The sequence below is a fragment of the Sminthopsis crassicaudata genome, chromosome 2 (genome assembly GCF_048593235.1).
Source record: "Sminthopsis crassicaudata isolate SCR6 chromosome 2, ASM4859323v1, whole genome shotgun sequence".
Lineage (NCBI taxonomy): Eukaryota > Metazoa > Chordata > Mammalia > Dasyuromorphia > Dasyuridae > Sminthopsis > Sminthopsis crassicaudata.
The window spans coordinates 241198801-241215474 of record NC_133618.1 but is presented as its reverse complement, the minus strand read 5'-3'; the positions used below and the strand labels follow the sequence as shown (position 1 = coordinate 241215474).

The 16674-nt window shown below is 36.9% G+C and overlaps 1 protein-coding gene across 5 annotated transcripts in view; it reads left to right on the top strand.

Moving 5' to 3' along the window:
* The window catches only part of LOC141555627 (formin-H-like), a 192450-nt gene extending 176757 nt beyond the window's left edge, over nucleotides 1-15693 (top strand). For 3 of the 5 annotated variants that reach the window (XM_074288645.1, XM_074288646.1, XM_074288647.1), the window contains exons 13-17: nucleotides 1961-2056; nucleotides 2327-2456; nucleotides 2544-2576; nucleotides 5917-6020; nucleotides 7054-7197. In XM_074288645.1, the coding sequence (XP_074144746.1) occupies nucleotides 1961-2056; nucleotides 2327-2456; nucleotides 2544-2576; nucleotides 5917-6020; nucleotides 7054-7191 (501 nt within the window). In that variant the 3' untranslated portion in view covers nucleotides 7192-7197. Of the gene's footprint in view, nucleotides 1-1960; nucleotides 2057-2326; nucleotides 2457-2543; nucleotides 2577-5916; nucleotides 6021-7053; nucleotides 7198-13015 lie in introns of those variants that run through there. The other 2 variants (XM_074288644.1, XM_074288648.1) reach the window with 1 other exon arrangement.
* The last annotated feature ends 981 nt before the right edge of the window (nucleotides 15694-16674 follow it).

The following is a 16674-nucleotide window of genomic DNA, read 5'->3' as shown; positions in this document are numbered from 1 at the left end:
AAATATTTCTCAGACAAAAAAGGGGTCAGGAGTGGAAAAAATTTAAGAAACCCCACATAACTAACATTTATATAGTGCTTTAAGATTTGTAAGCATTGTATATATTTTATCTCACTGAATCCTCATAACAATCCTGAGAGTAGATGCTATTATCATCCCTATATTACACTCCAAAACCTGTTCAGAGGCTTGATCTGATGTTGATTCTGAGGGAAGGCTGGAAGAGAAGAGCTCAGGGTGTCTACTCTCTGTCATCTTGGCTGCACTCCCCTATTATTCCTATATTACAGAAAATATAATTGAGGTTTGGAGAGATCAAGGGACTTGCCTGGAGTTTCATAGCTGAAATGAAAATAAAGGCACCAGAAGTGATAATACGAGGTAGAAATATGAAATAGATTTGGGAGAGTACAGTGGTTAGTGACACAGAACAATCATGACATAGATGTCCATCACCGTTTACAAAAGTTTGCCATTCATTTATGTGATATAGCTCACAAACTTAATCACAAGTAAGACAAATGAGGTGATTAAGCACCTTGCTTTTGAGGAGAAATGACTTTTAAAGTTTGGAGGGTGGGGGCAGGATCTAGGGTGTAAGGGGAAACCAGGAAGGAGTTTGGTTGTCTACACATATCAAGACAGTCTCAGAGGTTGGACATAGGATAGGATAGTACATAGGTCATTTTGGCTTCACATCATTCTATGCAAACAAGAGAACTGATCTGATTTTGATTAATAATTGTAACAGAGGGCTCATTTTAGCAATTCCTGAGAATAAAATGGTTTAGTTTATAAGGCGGATTAGAGTTCCCATCATAACTAGTATAGCAGGCAGGATTTGAAATCAGGTCTTTCTGAATGCAAGCACACATACTGTACCACCAGCTGCATCCTACAGGAAATATACTGAACAGTGAGAAGCAGTTCCTGCCTACAAAAAGATTATTCTCTGCAACGTCTCTTTCCTGCTGGTTATTCTCTCTAGGACACGGCACTGCCCTCCTACCCCCAACATGCTGTGTTAATCTGAGGAGTACTCCCCTAACCCTGGCTCTGCAGTGAGCTGGGTTATCACAGTGTGTCTTAACTCACCTTCTTCCCCTTTTGTAATGTGTCCTGTTCTCCACATTGCCTCATGGCCCTGTGGGAGTTTGTGTGCCCTGCTGGAGCCCTGAGGTTTAGACCACTGTCTTTGGTCAGAATTATCTTGGCTATAGCCTTGAGATTTTCCATCTTCACTTTTAAGGCAGGCAAGACAGCAACTGTTTTCACTTATTCGTTAGTGGAGCAAACTAAGATACGTCACTTTATTTACTGGCTTTGTAGAAACTCAGGGGCTGGGAAATAAAAGGGTAGAAATTAATGAAAGCTTTTTAAATATCAAGCAATCGCCTGGTCCAACTATGTGCAAGGTCAATTCTGCATGTATGTGTATGTGCATACACACATAAAGCTAATTATGTTTAGGCCTTGGGGTTGTCTTTCAAATATGTAATTTATTTAGTCCTTAGCCAGTTTTTTAACTCACTTACCTTGTAAATTGCCCCTCAGTTGTGCTGCCATCCCATCTTTTGAAAGGTAGCCTCTTTACCTGTCTCATCAGGATTTACTGGCAGAAAATGTTACCACTAAGCAGGGTTTTCCTCCTCATCTCGGCAGTAATGGAATGTGATCTCCTGATCCCAGTCTAAGCACTGAATACAAATTCTCTAAGCTACCTTGAACCTTTAAGAATATTATCAAATTATACCTGGTCTGTAAATAGGAGATGCCGGAATTTTTTTCCCTCTTACTGCTTTCTACAGACTTTAATATATGAGTGAGTGATTTATAACACTGGTGACAATTGGGTGACACAGCTTGAAGTTTTTTTTTTCCCTATAACGGCTATAATACCCTATCTATCATAATGAAAAATGTCTATGAAATCATTTTCTGCCAAAGAATATCTTTCCAGATTCTATTAAGAACTTGCTATCTGCATGAATACCACACGATGCTGAAATGTACCGATTTTAAATGGGCAGGGGAGAAGGATGCATTCTCTTTCGGTGTGAGTAAAATTCCAATCTGTTGTGACCCATTAAGGGGTTGTCCTTATTTTGGGAAACTTCAAAGAGAGAATGAAGGGAAGCTAGAAGATGTTAGGAAGGTGGATTCTGTTGTAAAAATTAATTTTATCAGGAACACATGAAGCCCAGGCTTTGTGAGGGATCGATGGCTGTTGTGTTGTCAGTCATCATCAGAACTATCAAGTTCCTGCTAGTTCCAATTTTAAAAAATCATGTAGTTCTTTTGTCACTCATTATGGTGCTCCATGTAGTTGTCCCTGCTTCGAGGCAAGGAGAAGAAGTTCACCTTGGTCCATGCCCTTGTGGAGCAGATCCTCTTACATCAGCCCCATTTGGCCAAGTTTCCTCAGGAACTAATGGAATTTGAAGATTCTCCTGGAGGTAAGAGGATAAGAAATTCCCATCCTACTCAGGAAAGGGTTTCAATATGCATGCACCTTCATAATGCCTGTTTCCATTTTTTTCCAGCTTCTATCAAAGGCCTCATTGCTGAAGTGGATGGTATGTAAATACACCTTCTAAAATCATGTGTGCCTTTTTGTATTCTGGGCGCTCATTTGGACCTTTCCTTTTCTTTCAGTCTGGAGTTTTGAGGAGAATGAAAGTTTTGAAATACAAGTTTTTTAGGGTGTTGTTATGACAATGTTTAACCTGCCATGTGGCAGGGAAGAATTTGGAAATATGTTTTTAAAAGGATGCTTATCATTTAGAAATAAATAATTGGGAATATACTATAGATGGCATCAGCACTGTGGTCCCTTTTTCCTACTGCTCCAACTTTCAGTTTAAATAAGATTGAAGCACTTGTGGCTCTAAAATCTCTTTTCAGCCTCTGTCAGTTTTCTGCAAAATAGGTATAATCACATCTTCTTTATAAAGACCAAAGGAAATACTATATTTAAGATGGCTTGAAGAGCACTAAGTGTGCTAATTCAAAGAAGGCTGATTTAACCCCTTCTCCCTTAATCAATTATCCTTTTGCAGTGAATGGAATGATGAACCTGGAGATAGGAAGACCTGAGTTTAAAACTAACCTCAGATACTTATCAGGTGGATGAGCCTGAACAAGTTACTTAGCCTGTTTTCTCAGTTATTATGGGGATAATAAAAGTATTTTCTTCGCAGGGTTATTGTGAGAATCAAATGAAATAATATTTATAAAGCCCTTAGCATAGTATCTGGCACATAATAGGTATTGTATAAATGCATTTTATTCCATTCATCCATCCATCCATTCATCTATCCAGTCTTTTATTTATTCATTCACTGGGCAGGAGAAAGGGACAGTACTTGTCCAAGTATTTTGTTTAGTTTTGTCTTGAAATTGAGTCTCCCTATTTCACCCAGGCTAAAGTGCAGTGGCTATTCATGGACCTGGTTCACTGGTGATCAGAGAAGAATTTTTGATCTTCTTCTTTTCTGATTCTTCTTGTTTGCCCTACTTTAAGTACTTGGTGTTCCCCTTGCTTCCTGAAGCTCACCATATGGGTGCTGGATTAAATTGGATACCTAATTGGCTTTAGTTTTACTGATATGGGTGATTTTGGCACCAAAAGTCAGGGTTCAGTCACATGAAGAATTCACATTGGCCATTTTCTTTGGCAAAAGGTAAATTTATTTAGGGAAGGGGTTACAGACAAAATGAAAGGATACAATAGATACTGGGAATGGTAAATATGAAACAGTGGGAGAGCATATGAAAGACAAGTTCCTCAAGGAAACTCACAATTACCCAAAGGAAAGGGAGCATCCCATGAGGTTAGGACATGCCCTTAGCTGGCAGGCTAAATCCTGAAAGGGACTCAGCACCCTAAAAGAATTAGTTAGCTGTAAGGAGAAGTGGGAAGAAGCATAGTGGAGTTAGGAGAGATACCATGTGGCATGGGGGAAATGGAAGGAGAAATACACCGGAGGCATTCTCATTGTTGATGTTAATATCTGGGGGTGTGTGTGCACTTAACCAATCAGAGCCTCCTGTATGGCTGGTGTCTGATTAGTTGAGGGACTCAGGATGCTTGTTCATCACTGCCTGCTCCATAAGAGCAAAAACTCGATCTGGATTTGGAAACGGATTGCTTTCCCACCCAGCTGATCCTGGCTGCTCTGCTCCATGCTTTGAGCTCAGTCTCTTCTACTTCATCACTTTTCTTATAAGACTGTGTTCCTGCCCAGAGGTTCACTCTCACTATTAATCTCATTCTGGAAAAAAAAATGGCTCTCATCATATGCACGTCATCTCATGAATCTCTTCTTCCTCCTTAAAAAGTCTAAGCTCTTGTTTTATCCTTGCTCTAGAATAGTGGATATAATGACATTCTTTTGTTTTTATTAGTGAGACAGACTTTTTAAGCTATTCATAAGGAGAACAAATGTAGTGAATATATTCAAGAGAGGAAAGATGTAAAAAATTGGTGACCATTGTAAACAGAGTAGAACTAGTTCTGGGAGAAACAGGGTTTGTCCAGTGACCTGGTGAGTGATTTGTGCTTTTTCCTCCCATTTTTAAGGAATGAGTTGAAGAAAGGGGACATTGAAGGATTCAGACCTCTCTAAACTTCCTGGTGGGAATCTGCTCAGGTTGTTCTGAGACATGATTATGCCATTGCCTACAATTTTTTCTGGTGAATCCAATGGTGCCAGTAATCTTTAGACATTATACATTCTGCAAATCCCAAATGCTTTTCAAGCATCATTCTTATCACTGAAATTCTTATTGCCAATAAGACCTTAGTTGCAGCATGGCAAAAAAAAATCTAACATTTAGCACTTTAAGTTTTGCAAAATAGTTTACATATATTCTCTTATTCAATTTTCACATCAAACTTATGATGAAAATACTCATTTTATAGAAGAGGAAACAGAGGCTGAGAAAACTTAATGCCTGCTCAGGATTATTAAATATCTGAGGCTGGATTTGATTAAGGTCTTTCTGACTTCAGGTCCTCTTTTGGCATACTACCTACTTGACTAAAAACGTCTATTAGTCCTTATTTCAACTTAAACTGTCTAGCTAACTGATAAGTGAAACTTGAATTGATATTCTTAGTGAAAATGAAGGGGAATAGTTCAAGCAAATATTGGCTTTGGTGTCAAGCCTGGATTAAAATCCCACCTTTGATACTTATTTGATATTGATTCCCATGGCTCACAATTTCCCTGAGCCTCAGAAAATTTTTAAACATCTCCCAAGATTTTGATGGATTGCATCTTCCAATGCTTTACCAATGAAATCATAAGTCCTTAATATAAATGAAACGAAAATACTACAAGAACTGAAGAAAACTGAAATTGTGTTGCATAGAGTTTTACATGCATTTTATTGGATTTTTGGCTCCTTGAAAATGAGCAATCCATCCATGGTGTATATGGTAACTCTGAAATGAGATCATTCAAAGAACATTACATGATTACTCAGCTTATCTAAAGAAAAGGAAATTATCATTTTTTGTCATCTAAGTATGCTTTCTCATCAAAAACCAGTCAGAGGAATTATTATCATATTACTACTGCCCTATCTCTCATAAAAGCTTGGGACTCTGAGTGATGACTCTTAAGACAATTTTTCCAATAATTACATATTCCCTGAGTCACAAGAGACATAGCAACTTATAAAACAATGGGTAAATTCTGTCCAGTTTAAGTTCTGCATTGTGTTCTCTGGAGATGTCCTTTGGGAAGCTCTCTTGTAAGAGGGAGTTCACAGCATGAGAGAACTTAAATTCTTTCCCCATGAAGGTCTTTCCTACAGTAGGCTATGCCAGATAAAGAAACTGATAAGTAGAATTTATTTATTATGCTTATTTCCACTCATATACTTAGCTAATTCTTATTTTGACTTTAGTTTTAAGGAAAGAATTAGAAAAAATTATTCAATATAAGAAGATTCTCAAACCTAAGACTCTCCAACTTTCGGAGCAGGAGAGCCAGTTCCATCAAGATCTTAAGGTGAGTTTTAAATGAATTCTTTGCCGAACAATCATACAAACTGCAAGGCACTCATTTGTTTTTCCACAGCATGCATTATTTACTGAATTTATTATTTGACTGTTAGAATAAATTTCTATTAAAAATTGTTCTCTGTTATCAGTATATCTTTTAACAACAACAACAAAATGCTTCTTATTCGTAAGATCACAGAAAACAGAACTAAAGTCTCTTAGTGACTGAGTCCAACCCTCTCCTTCTATAGATGTGAAGACTGAGGTTCAAAGAAAGAAAAAATAACTTGCCTAAGATCACATAACTAAGTTTTTTCATCTTTAGAATGAGAGGGAGTTACTAGATATGCTCAGAGTTTGCTTCTAAATCCCTTAATCTAAACACCAACAGAACTGGTAGAAAAACATAGATGAGGAAATGGGACCCAGAAAGGGAAAGATTTAGGTATGAAAAACCAACAGGAACATGTAGCCTGGATTTTTTTTTTTCTAATTTGTAAGACATTTTCATTGTCCAGTATACAGATTGGAAGAAAAGAAAGGCATAGGAATCTAAGGCTGGATCCAGAATTGAAAATTTGGCATTTCTCTGTTCTTTCTAATCCCAGTTCTGCCTTTATAACCTTTTGGATAAAGACTACCTAGTTGCATGCTGGGAATAATTACTATGCCACCCAAGAGTTTACAGGATTTTTTTTTTTGGTATTTGTCACTAGTCCTAAAGATGAAAAATGTATTAGAAGGAAAAAGCTGAGCTTTATTGTGGTTATTTTGAGAACTAAACCTGGGGATGACAGAAAATGGGATGGAGAACAGAAATGTACCCGCAAGTGCTTACTTAGATGAAATATCATTCCAAACGCCTTTATTAAATGGAAAATCCCTCTATCAGGCAATACTCAAATCCTTTCCAATCTTTGAATATAGTTGGAGCACAAGCTCACCCTCTATTAATGTTATTGCTTAATTATAAGCTTATGGTCGGATATTGAGGTCATGCCATAAACCTGTCTCAAGTCAAGATTGCACTTTTATTACAGGATCTAATTCAGAAATATGAAGGGGACCTTTGTCAGCTGTCAAAAAGATGTGATGAAATGAAGAAACTCTATGGTGACATTCTGGTAAATGGTGTATTAAAAATAATTCAAATAAATCATACATTAAAATTTTTATAAAATGTTCATAACGTCACATATCTGAAGTAGTATTATAATATTAGAGTTTCTATCTAAAATAAGAATAGAATGGAAGAATTTTAGTGTAGATGACAAATTCTAACTCTCACTTTTTTAATATATGAGAAATGAAATGTTTTCAATGAGCATTTTCATTATCTCATGGGGTGTTATTTTGAATAAATAGACTTAAAAGGCTATGTGTAAAAAAAGAAAGACCACATCTTTTTTTCACTAATTAAAAGCTTAAACATGATTACTTCTGATAATCTGTATCTTTTTATGATGCAATTAAAATGAATGCAAAATCTGATGTAGTTGGGATGACCTAAAGTGACCCTTGGCTGAACAAAACCAGAGTTTAAAGAAGTTTACAATCTGAACATGTAATGTTTAACTAAAAAAAAAATGAATATTGTAATGAAATACAGAAGTCTTCCTAGTATTATGTATATACTTAAAAATCTACCCATTTCACAGCTTTAGGTTTAATATAAGGAAGACTATCTTAATCATATGTTCTGAGATTCTTAAGATTTTGACCTGGAATACTTTCTGGAAACACTCATTTTACAGGAGGAGAACAAGGCCTTGGAGAAGAAAAATTACTTGTATAAACTTGTGAAATTTTAGTTTCCATACCTTTAAAATGAGGGTGTTGGATTAAATGACTTTCAAGTTCTGAAATCTTGTCATCCAAGATAGAATATGCGAGAAAAAGAGACAGAGACAGAGAATGTGTATGTAATATCTCAAGCATAGCTAGAGTCCAACTATTTTGATTTCTAGCTTTGTATCTTTTTTTCCTTCATTAAGCTATTCTGCCTCCCAAATGCCCCTAGGGTTGAATGAATGATTCAAGATTCATCCTCTGAATCATATTAATGTGTACACATTTTACAAATCTATAAGCTAAACTCTACTGACTTGTTAGCTATGGCCATTTTTAGTATAAATCAATATCTTTTTCCACCTTTAAAACTTTCTTCTTTTACTTTGGAAACATTATATTCTGGGCTAATGAAAAAATTTCCAAATTATGACAATCAACCAAATTTTTTTTAAATCTAATTGGGGATAGCTAGGTCATTCAGTGGGTAGAGCACCAGACCTGAAGTCAGGAAGACCTGAGTTCAAATTTGGTTTCAGACACAACACTTCCTAGTTGTCTAGGGGTTAGTCACTTAACCCCAATTGCCTCAGTAAAAAAATAAAAAATAAAAAAATAATAATAATAAATCTAATTAACTTTCAAATGATGTTTATTGTAAGTTTGCAGCATTTTTACTTTTGAAATTATTAAAGTTTAAAACTATAATAAGATTTTTGGCACACCCTGTACATATATATTGATATAAGAACTCAGTTGACTGAGTTATTATATCATTCTTTTTGTATGTCTTAATTTGGATAATAGGTTACTTTATGTGGCAATAAAGAGATCATTGGTAACTTTGAGAAAACAAACCAAAACATTGTGTTCGAGTAGGAAAACAAATATTCTCATTGCATGAACATTATAGGCAACTAATGACATACCTTGAATGTAGGGAATAAATATATAATATTGGAAACTGGGGGCTAATGATCATTTTGATGGAACCAGTAGCCCCTGGAAGTGATTTTGTACTACTAATGACCCCATTGAGGCATTAATCTTGAAGAAAAGCCCTCTGTCTAGGTTACTGCTTTCACAAATGGAATATGAATAAAATTTGCCACAGGAATATTTATAATTCCTATGGATGAAGCCCTTTTAGTTAATACATACAAGAGACTTGGAGATGAGGCAATGAGGTGAGACCGAAGTATTGTGAATCTGTGAAGGACCTCGTCCTTCCCCTGCTTTTTTCTCTTTTCCCCTCCCCAGTAGAGATCTTACAGAAGTACTACAGGATCATACTCTGAGGTTCAGTGCATGCAATACACCTCTGGTGAAATTCGTTTTATATGTTTGCTGTTTATTCATTTCCCAGAGAGTTAACCTGTGAGTTTCACTGTTAACTTATTTCTTCTGCTTTATATTAACAAGTCAGATTAAGTTTCTCTTGCTTCTTGATCTGTGATAATGAAAATTTGGAATAAGCACCAGTTCTCCCTTCTTCCTCAAGTGAGACTTTTAAAAAAAACATATTTAAAATTGGGGGTTAGACCCAGCTAAGCTAGTTGTATTCTTGTGGCCTTTATCCTATTGAGATATAGGTATGTCAGGGGAATAATTTGACAGATGGCAGAATGTGTTATAATGGAACTTTACGTATTTACATAGCCTTGGGGTCTCTTAATCAGGTTTATTAATCCCCAGCAGATCCTGGCCTCCTCTACCCTTAAATCCACTACAAACTGCTTTCTTTTGCAAACAAGTATTCTGGTATTAATGGCAAAGAATAAAAAGGCAATTCTTTTAGAAATTGAAAGAGGGAATAGACTTGTTCTTCTTGGTCTCAGAGGGCAGAACTAGTAGCAGTGACTGGAAATTGTGATATGAAAAAAATGGACACAAAGAAAATACTTTCTCATAATCCAAAGATGCAGTGAACAAACTACATTGGAAGATAATGGGTACTCTGTCATGAGGTTTTAGTCAAAGGCTATGATATCATTTGTCAGAGATGTTCTATCTGTTTTAAAGCACAAGATTAGACTAGATAGCTTCTCTGAGATCCCTAAGCAAATGTGAAGCAGACCTCACATTTAGACTTAATTTAGACTGGAGTGCCTACTAAGTGCCAGACCTGTAAATTGTGCTATTATTAACATAGGGGATTTCTAGAGAAGAAATGCCCTCTTCCCAGGCAAATGAATACATAGCCTGAAATTTATAGTCATAGAGGGTCTTCTAAAGGGGGGAGGATACACTAGATTTGGTCTCAGTCTATGTCACAGGTAAGACTTTCTTACTCCAAAGACATTTCTATCCAGTGTGTCGTTTTGCTTTCCCCCTCCCCATCTCTGTGTTTGCCTGTCTACCCATGTCTGTTGGTCTCTGTTTCTCTCTTCTTCTTTCCTCTACACTTCTAAGTATTTATGATAGATGTGCAAAATCAAAAGTCACTCTTCTCAAAGAGCATTCTTTGGGGCAGGGGTGGGAGGGGGACAGAGTAAGTATGTAGACAAGGGGTCAGAAAATATATCCACCTTAATTTCATTCAATGAGAACACTGACAACTGGTAAGAATTAAGACAAGCCTTCTTTGGAAGGTGACAACAGAACTGAATGTTGACTGGAGCTGGGGATAAGTACCTATGATATATCTATGATACTGGACTTTTATTGGCTAGAAAAGAGAGAGAAAGGGTCATCTATGAAATGAGGTAGGACTGTTCAGACAGGAAGGGAAATATGTTTTTCAGGAGAATTTTTAAATGTTGAGGAAAAGTCAAGAAGGATGAAGACTTAGCAAAAGCCAATGGACTGAGCAATTGAGAGATCATTGTTAACTTTAGAGGAAGCAGTTTCTGTAGAGTGGTAGAGCTGAAATTCAGATAAGGGTTTGAGAAGTGAATGCAATATGTATTAAGTGGAGGCAACTAGCACAGTCAGTTTTTTCTAGAAATTTAGTAGGGAAAGAGAAGAATAATATAAGAAGATAGTTTGAAAGGTTAGATCAAATTAAGGTTTGTTTTTAATATGGAAGATAATTGAGGATGCTTGTTAGCTAGTTTTACTTTTTATTTTAAAGAGAATGTGTGAAATGTACAATGCTTCATTGGACAGGAGTATCATAATTGGATAACTACTCTTGATAGGCAGAATCCCCAATATGTCAGATTATTAGGCTGGTTTTGCTCTAAAAAAAAAAAAAAGGCAAAAAATAGGTTAATTTGTGAGCTATTTAATAATGTCCAAGTGATGTATTTTTACCCTGGCTTGTGTCAGTTTGCCAGACTACTTGAATGAGCCAATGTTGATTGCATTAGCTCAGCTTTATTTCAGTCCCATACATGGGAGGTTGATTTGGTCTTGACTCTAGATGAGATCTGGCTGGTGAGGGTCTGGCAAGAACCGTAGTTGAGTAGAGTCCATGGAGTTTACTAAACTCCCGTTTATTTGGGGAACAGAAATTAGTTGATAAGGCCCAAAGCTGGTGGAGGTTAAGAACATGACACACTAAGCTAATAACTTGCCTTGAAAAGGTAAGTTAGTGAATTGGAGAGGTAGGTGCTGTCACAAGTAAAACAGAATCAGAAATTCATCTGAGAGAGGGCTTCATGAAGCTCAAGTTTTTAATTTCAATATACAAATTCTGGAACTGAAAACAGATAAAGAGATCAAATTATATTTTCAAAAGTAGTTTTGTTTTGTGGTACTCCTGGCTCTCTTGTGCTAATTTGAGTTTCAGACATGTGACTATATCTTTATCTCTCCCCACTCCACCCCAAACCCTCTTTTTACTCAAGGCAGCATCAGCTAGAGAGCTTCCTATGTGGTCACTATTTTTCTTGAACTCCGTAGAATCCATAGGGATATGAATAAAGTGCAGAACAAACTGAAGATGTGGACAATATTGAAGCAGGGAAAGCAGACAACACAGTATGTTCCTTTCTTATACAAACATACCATCTCGGGAGAAACTCCTTTGTTATACAAACTTCTCCATATCCTATGGAAGCAGAAAAGTCTTATCAGATACAAACCCTGTTCTATTATCCTGTTGTGTATAAAATAAAGCTCTCAAGCCATGCTCCCTAGCAATATGGGAGATATTGCCCACCAAGACATCTTGGAGTTCATTTCTAATCAATAAAGCATTTCTTGTCACAGATTTGAGTAGGTGAATTCTTTCACCACGAATCTGGCCTTGGCACTTTGGAGGGAGGAGAGGAGGAGGAGAGAGAGAGAGACAGACAGGCAGAAAGAATCACAGACCTATTCTTGCCCAGTATCCCACCTTCTTCAGTATGATCTGCCATATTTCACAATATCCCAGGTGTCCTGAAATTGGTACATATGGTAACATTTTAAAGTAATTTAACAAAAAAACTAAGACTAACAAAACCAAATATAGATTAGTATAATTTAAGGTATGAACTGCTTTAAAAATACCTAATCCAGTATTTTTCATGATGAGATGTTTAATCTCTTATTTATTAGGAATTGCAAATTCAGTCCTATTAAAATATAAGGCTGCAGCCAGGAGGTTCTAACTCTAATGGGAGAAATTAGAGAAAGCTAATCTTATTCCTTTGGTGGTTCCCTGGAATTTTCTGAAGAGACCTCTCTCTCAAGATACCTGACCCTAACCTATTGATCCTTTGGTCTTTATGAAACTGAATCTGATAGCCTTAAACTTTTTTCCAGGGGAATCCTGAATTATGTGGCATTTCTTTGTAATTCAAGGAAATCTCTTACCTCTAATTTTATTTCTATCTTTATCATTATCTATCTCTAGCATGCTTTATCTCCTTTTTTCCTTCCTTTTCTCTCTATCTTCTTTCTCCCTCTCATACACAGTAAATTGTTGGGAGAGTTGCCTCTAATTCTGACTTTCCCACTTACTAGTTATTATTATTCAGACTGAATAATAAAATGGAAGCTTTATTATAGTTTACAGTCAGACATCTGATGAAAAGTTTAATTGGCAAAAATTTTAATCCTTTTCCATTTACTAGTTATGACCTAGACCATTTTCCTTCTTCCTGATTTTTCCCTTTCCTTCCCTTCACTTTAAAGTTGATAGAATTAAACTTATTCTATCCCTCTCATTTGAGACTCATGACTATCTGTGAAGCAAGGTATGTAAATCACTTTGAAAGAAAGTCTAAATATCATGTCTGGGAATCTTTGCCAAGGCTTAACCTCAAAGTTCTTTACCATTCACAGGAGCAGTTTGGGGAACGACCAGACCAGGACTCCCAAGAGCTCTTTGGATGGATATCTGCCTTTGTTAGAGAATTTAGAAAAGCCCAAGCAGATCTGAATCTTCATGTGACAAAGTAGCCATCACACCAAGTCCTCCTCCTTTTCCTCCTCAGTTTTGAGTCTGTGATCATATGATTCATCTATGTTTCTGTTTTATCTCAGCTGTTTATGAAGATATTGCTAAAATGGTATTATATTTCCCCTCAGTAATAGTCCTGTGTTCATTGAACTAGGAATGAAAATCATCAGTAGGCTAGAAAAAGTCAGGTTCTCTTGTTTGAGGTAATTTTTATTTTTATTTTTGGGATGTGGCAATTGGAGTTAAATGACTTGCTCAGCATCACACAGTTAGTGAGTGTCTGAAGCTGGTGCTCTATCCACTGTGCCACCAAAATGTCCCCTTTAAAGTAGTTTTTATAATTAATTGTGGCTGTTTAGAATTCACACTGTGTTGGTCTCTAAAGAAAGTCACCTTAGAGAGTCTCCAAGAAAAAAGCACTGCATAATTACTGTCTTCCAGTCTTTAAAGGTTTTGGAATCATAAAGAAGGGGGACTAGATAAATTTTTCTAGATCCCAATGGGCCAAACTAGGCCTAATGGGTGTAAGGCATCTTTAAGCTCGATGTAAGGAAATACTTCTTAATGATAAGGGCTGCTCAGCTACTGGAGGGGCTATCTTAGAGAACAGCCAGGTGGTCTAGTGGATAGAACACTCAGCCTAGAGTGAGGAAGACGAGTTCAAAATTGGCCTTAGACACTTATTACTGGGTAACTCAGACTAAGTCCCTTAATTTTTGCCTGCCTCAGTTTCCTCAATTGTAAAACAAGGATACTAATAGTATCTACCTCAAGGGATTGTTTCTTATAAAAATGAGATATTTACAAAGTGCTTACAATGCCAGGCACATAATAGGTACTTAATAAATGTTTGTGTACTTCCCCTTTCCTTAGGAGGTAGCTTTCAAATATAGATTGGATGATAGTTTCTTGAGTTGATTCATGTTAAAGGCAGTTGTTATTTTGGAACCCAATTTGTCCTTAATACACTTTTCTCTGGAGAAATAGAAAAGGTCAATTCAGCTGGGGATTTCCCTTCAAAAGAATTAGGTCATTTTAGGGAAAGAGAACAGAAACAAGAAGGGAACATGGGGGAAAGTATCCCCTTCATATATTCTATAACCCCTTAGATGTAATTCCAAGGACTGAATCAATGCTCCAAATTCCTTGTTCTTTTCCCCTTTCCACTCTTCCAGTCATTTTATAACACAAAATGTGCTATTTACTCATCATCCCAGCTTTCAAAACTTCTGAGCTAAAAATAGGCTTGGGGTGGAGCTCTTTTTCTGATGAGTTCATTAAGATAATTTAGCTATTACAAATATTATCTTCCACTTCCCTTTATCCTACACCTCACCCCGAACTCTGTTTTTCTCTTTGCCTCTATTCTGTTATTCAATTTAGTTTACAATCATTTCTTATCCTAGGTCATAGATTTAGAACTATAAGGGACCTTATAGGCCTTTAAGTCCAACCTATTCATTTTGCAAATGAAGAAACCATGGTGGGAAAAAATGCTTTAGTGATTTGCTCAGTATTACACAGATAGTAAGCATCTGAGGCAGGATTGATTGCCTACTATGAATTATTTCAGCATGCAGTACATGTAGAGTTGAAAAGAAAAAGTTAATTTGGAACAAATAACAAAATATTATTTCTTTGCTCCCACACAATATGGTCCTGTCTTATCAATTCCACAAATTTAGTTTTCAAAGTGAACCCTCTGATATATGTTTCTCTTGACTACAGATTAAGGAAGTAGATTGGATCTAATTCTGACTCATTGTCTTGTGCATGTTCATATAGTTTATAAGAAGTATAAATTCCACAGAAGTTCCAGGGACAGGTACTTACTTTATCTTGTGTTATTACTGTAAGGAAAGTAGGCCTAAGTGAGCCTAGATCACCTGACATGGAAGGACCCTGCTTTCTATTTTGGATGGAAACATGGTCTTCAATTGTCCTTCATTTTTGAAGAGGAAAATGGCATTACTATGGTAGAGCCAAGTTATAGTGTCCCCAGATGTGGCTGTTCAGACCAATACAAATTCAGAATGTTCTATCTTAGGTCAGGCACAATTGTCCATATGAACATTTATGGTGGAATCTCTAAGTGTGCACATCTTGCATTTTTTTGAGCCACTTCACTTTTGCTTTGTTCTTGGATGGAAACTTGGTATAGCATAAAAATGAAGTTAATCAATTTTATCCTTCCTTCCTTCCTTCCCTTCCTTCCCTTCTTTCCCTTCCTTCCCTTCCTTCCCTTCCTTCCCTTCCTTCCTTTCCTTCCTTTCCTTCCTTTCCTTCCCTTCCTTCCCTTCCTTCCCTTCCTTCCCTTCCTTCCTTCCCTCCCTCCCTCCTTTCCTTCCTTTCCTTCCTTTCCTTCCTTTCCTTCCTTTCCTTCCTTTCCTTCCTTTCCTTTCCTTCCTTTCCTTCCTTTCCTTTCCTTCCTTTCCTTTCCTTCCTTTCCTTCCTTTCCTTTCCTTCCTTTCCTTCCTTTCCTTCCTTTCCTTCCCTCCTTCCTTCCTTCCCTCCTTCCTTCCTTCCCTCCTTCCTTCCTTCCTTCCTTCCTTCCTTCCTTCCTTCCTTCCTTCCTTCCTTTTCCTTCCTTCCTTCCTTCCTTCCTTCCTTCCTTCCTTCCTTCCTTCCTTCCTTCCTTCCTTGCTTCCTTCCTTCCTTCCTTGCTTCCTTCCTTCCTTCCTTCCTTCCTTCCTTCCTTCCTTCCTTCCTTCCTTCCTTCCTTCCTTCCTTCCTTCCTTCCTTCCTTCCTTTCCTTCCTTCCTTCCTCCCTTCTTTCCTTCTTTTCTTTCTCCCCTTTTTCCTCCCTTCCTTTAAAGTAGGTAGATACAAATGAGTCACTTCCTCTCTTCTTCCCCCTTCCCTTCCTTTCTTCCTTCTCTCATTTCTCTCTTTTCCCCTATTTTTCTTCTTTATTTCTACTCCTTTTCCTTTCCTTCCTTCCCTCCTTCCTTTCCTTCCCTTCCTTCCCTCCTTTCCTTTCCTTCCCTTCCCTCCCTCCCTTCCTTTTCTTCCCTCCATCTTTTTCTTTCTTCTCTTCCTTTCTTCCTTTTTTTTTTTCTTTTTTCTTTCTTTTATTTATTTATTTTTGGTGAGGCAGTTGGGATTAAATGACTTGCTTCACACAGCTAGTAAGTATTAAGTTTCTGAGGCTGGATTTGAACTCAGGTACTACTGACTTCAGGATTTGAACTTTCTAAACTACATGAATCTCTTCCCACAGAGATTTGCCCTATGGACTTAATTCATCATCAGCTTTTTCTTAGATGAGAAAAACGTCCTGTGTAAAAAATTTTCCAATGATTCTTTCAGTGTATTAGGTTATCCAGGACACTTAGAAATTCTTTAGGGACCCCTCTATACCATACGGATCTCTATATAAGTGCAATTTATCCTGCTTTCTTTTTCCAAAGGGTACGTGAAATCTTCTCATGGATCCTTGGTATTTAGAGGGTAAGACAAATGGAATTGCAAGTTCACCTATTAGGACAATACAAGCTGACTCAGAGAAATAGCAAAGAATGACAGCTTTTTGTGGATTTTT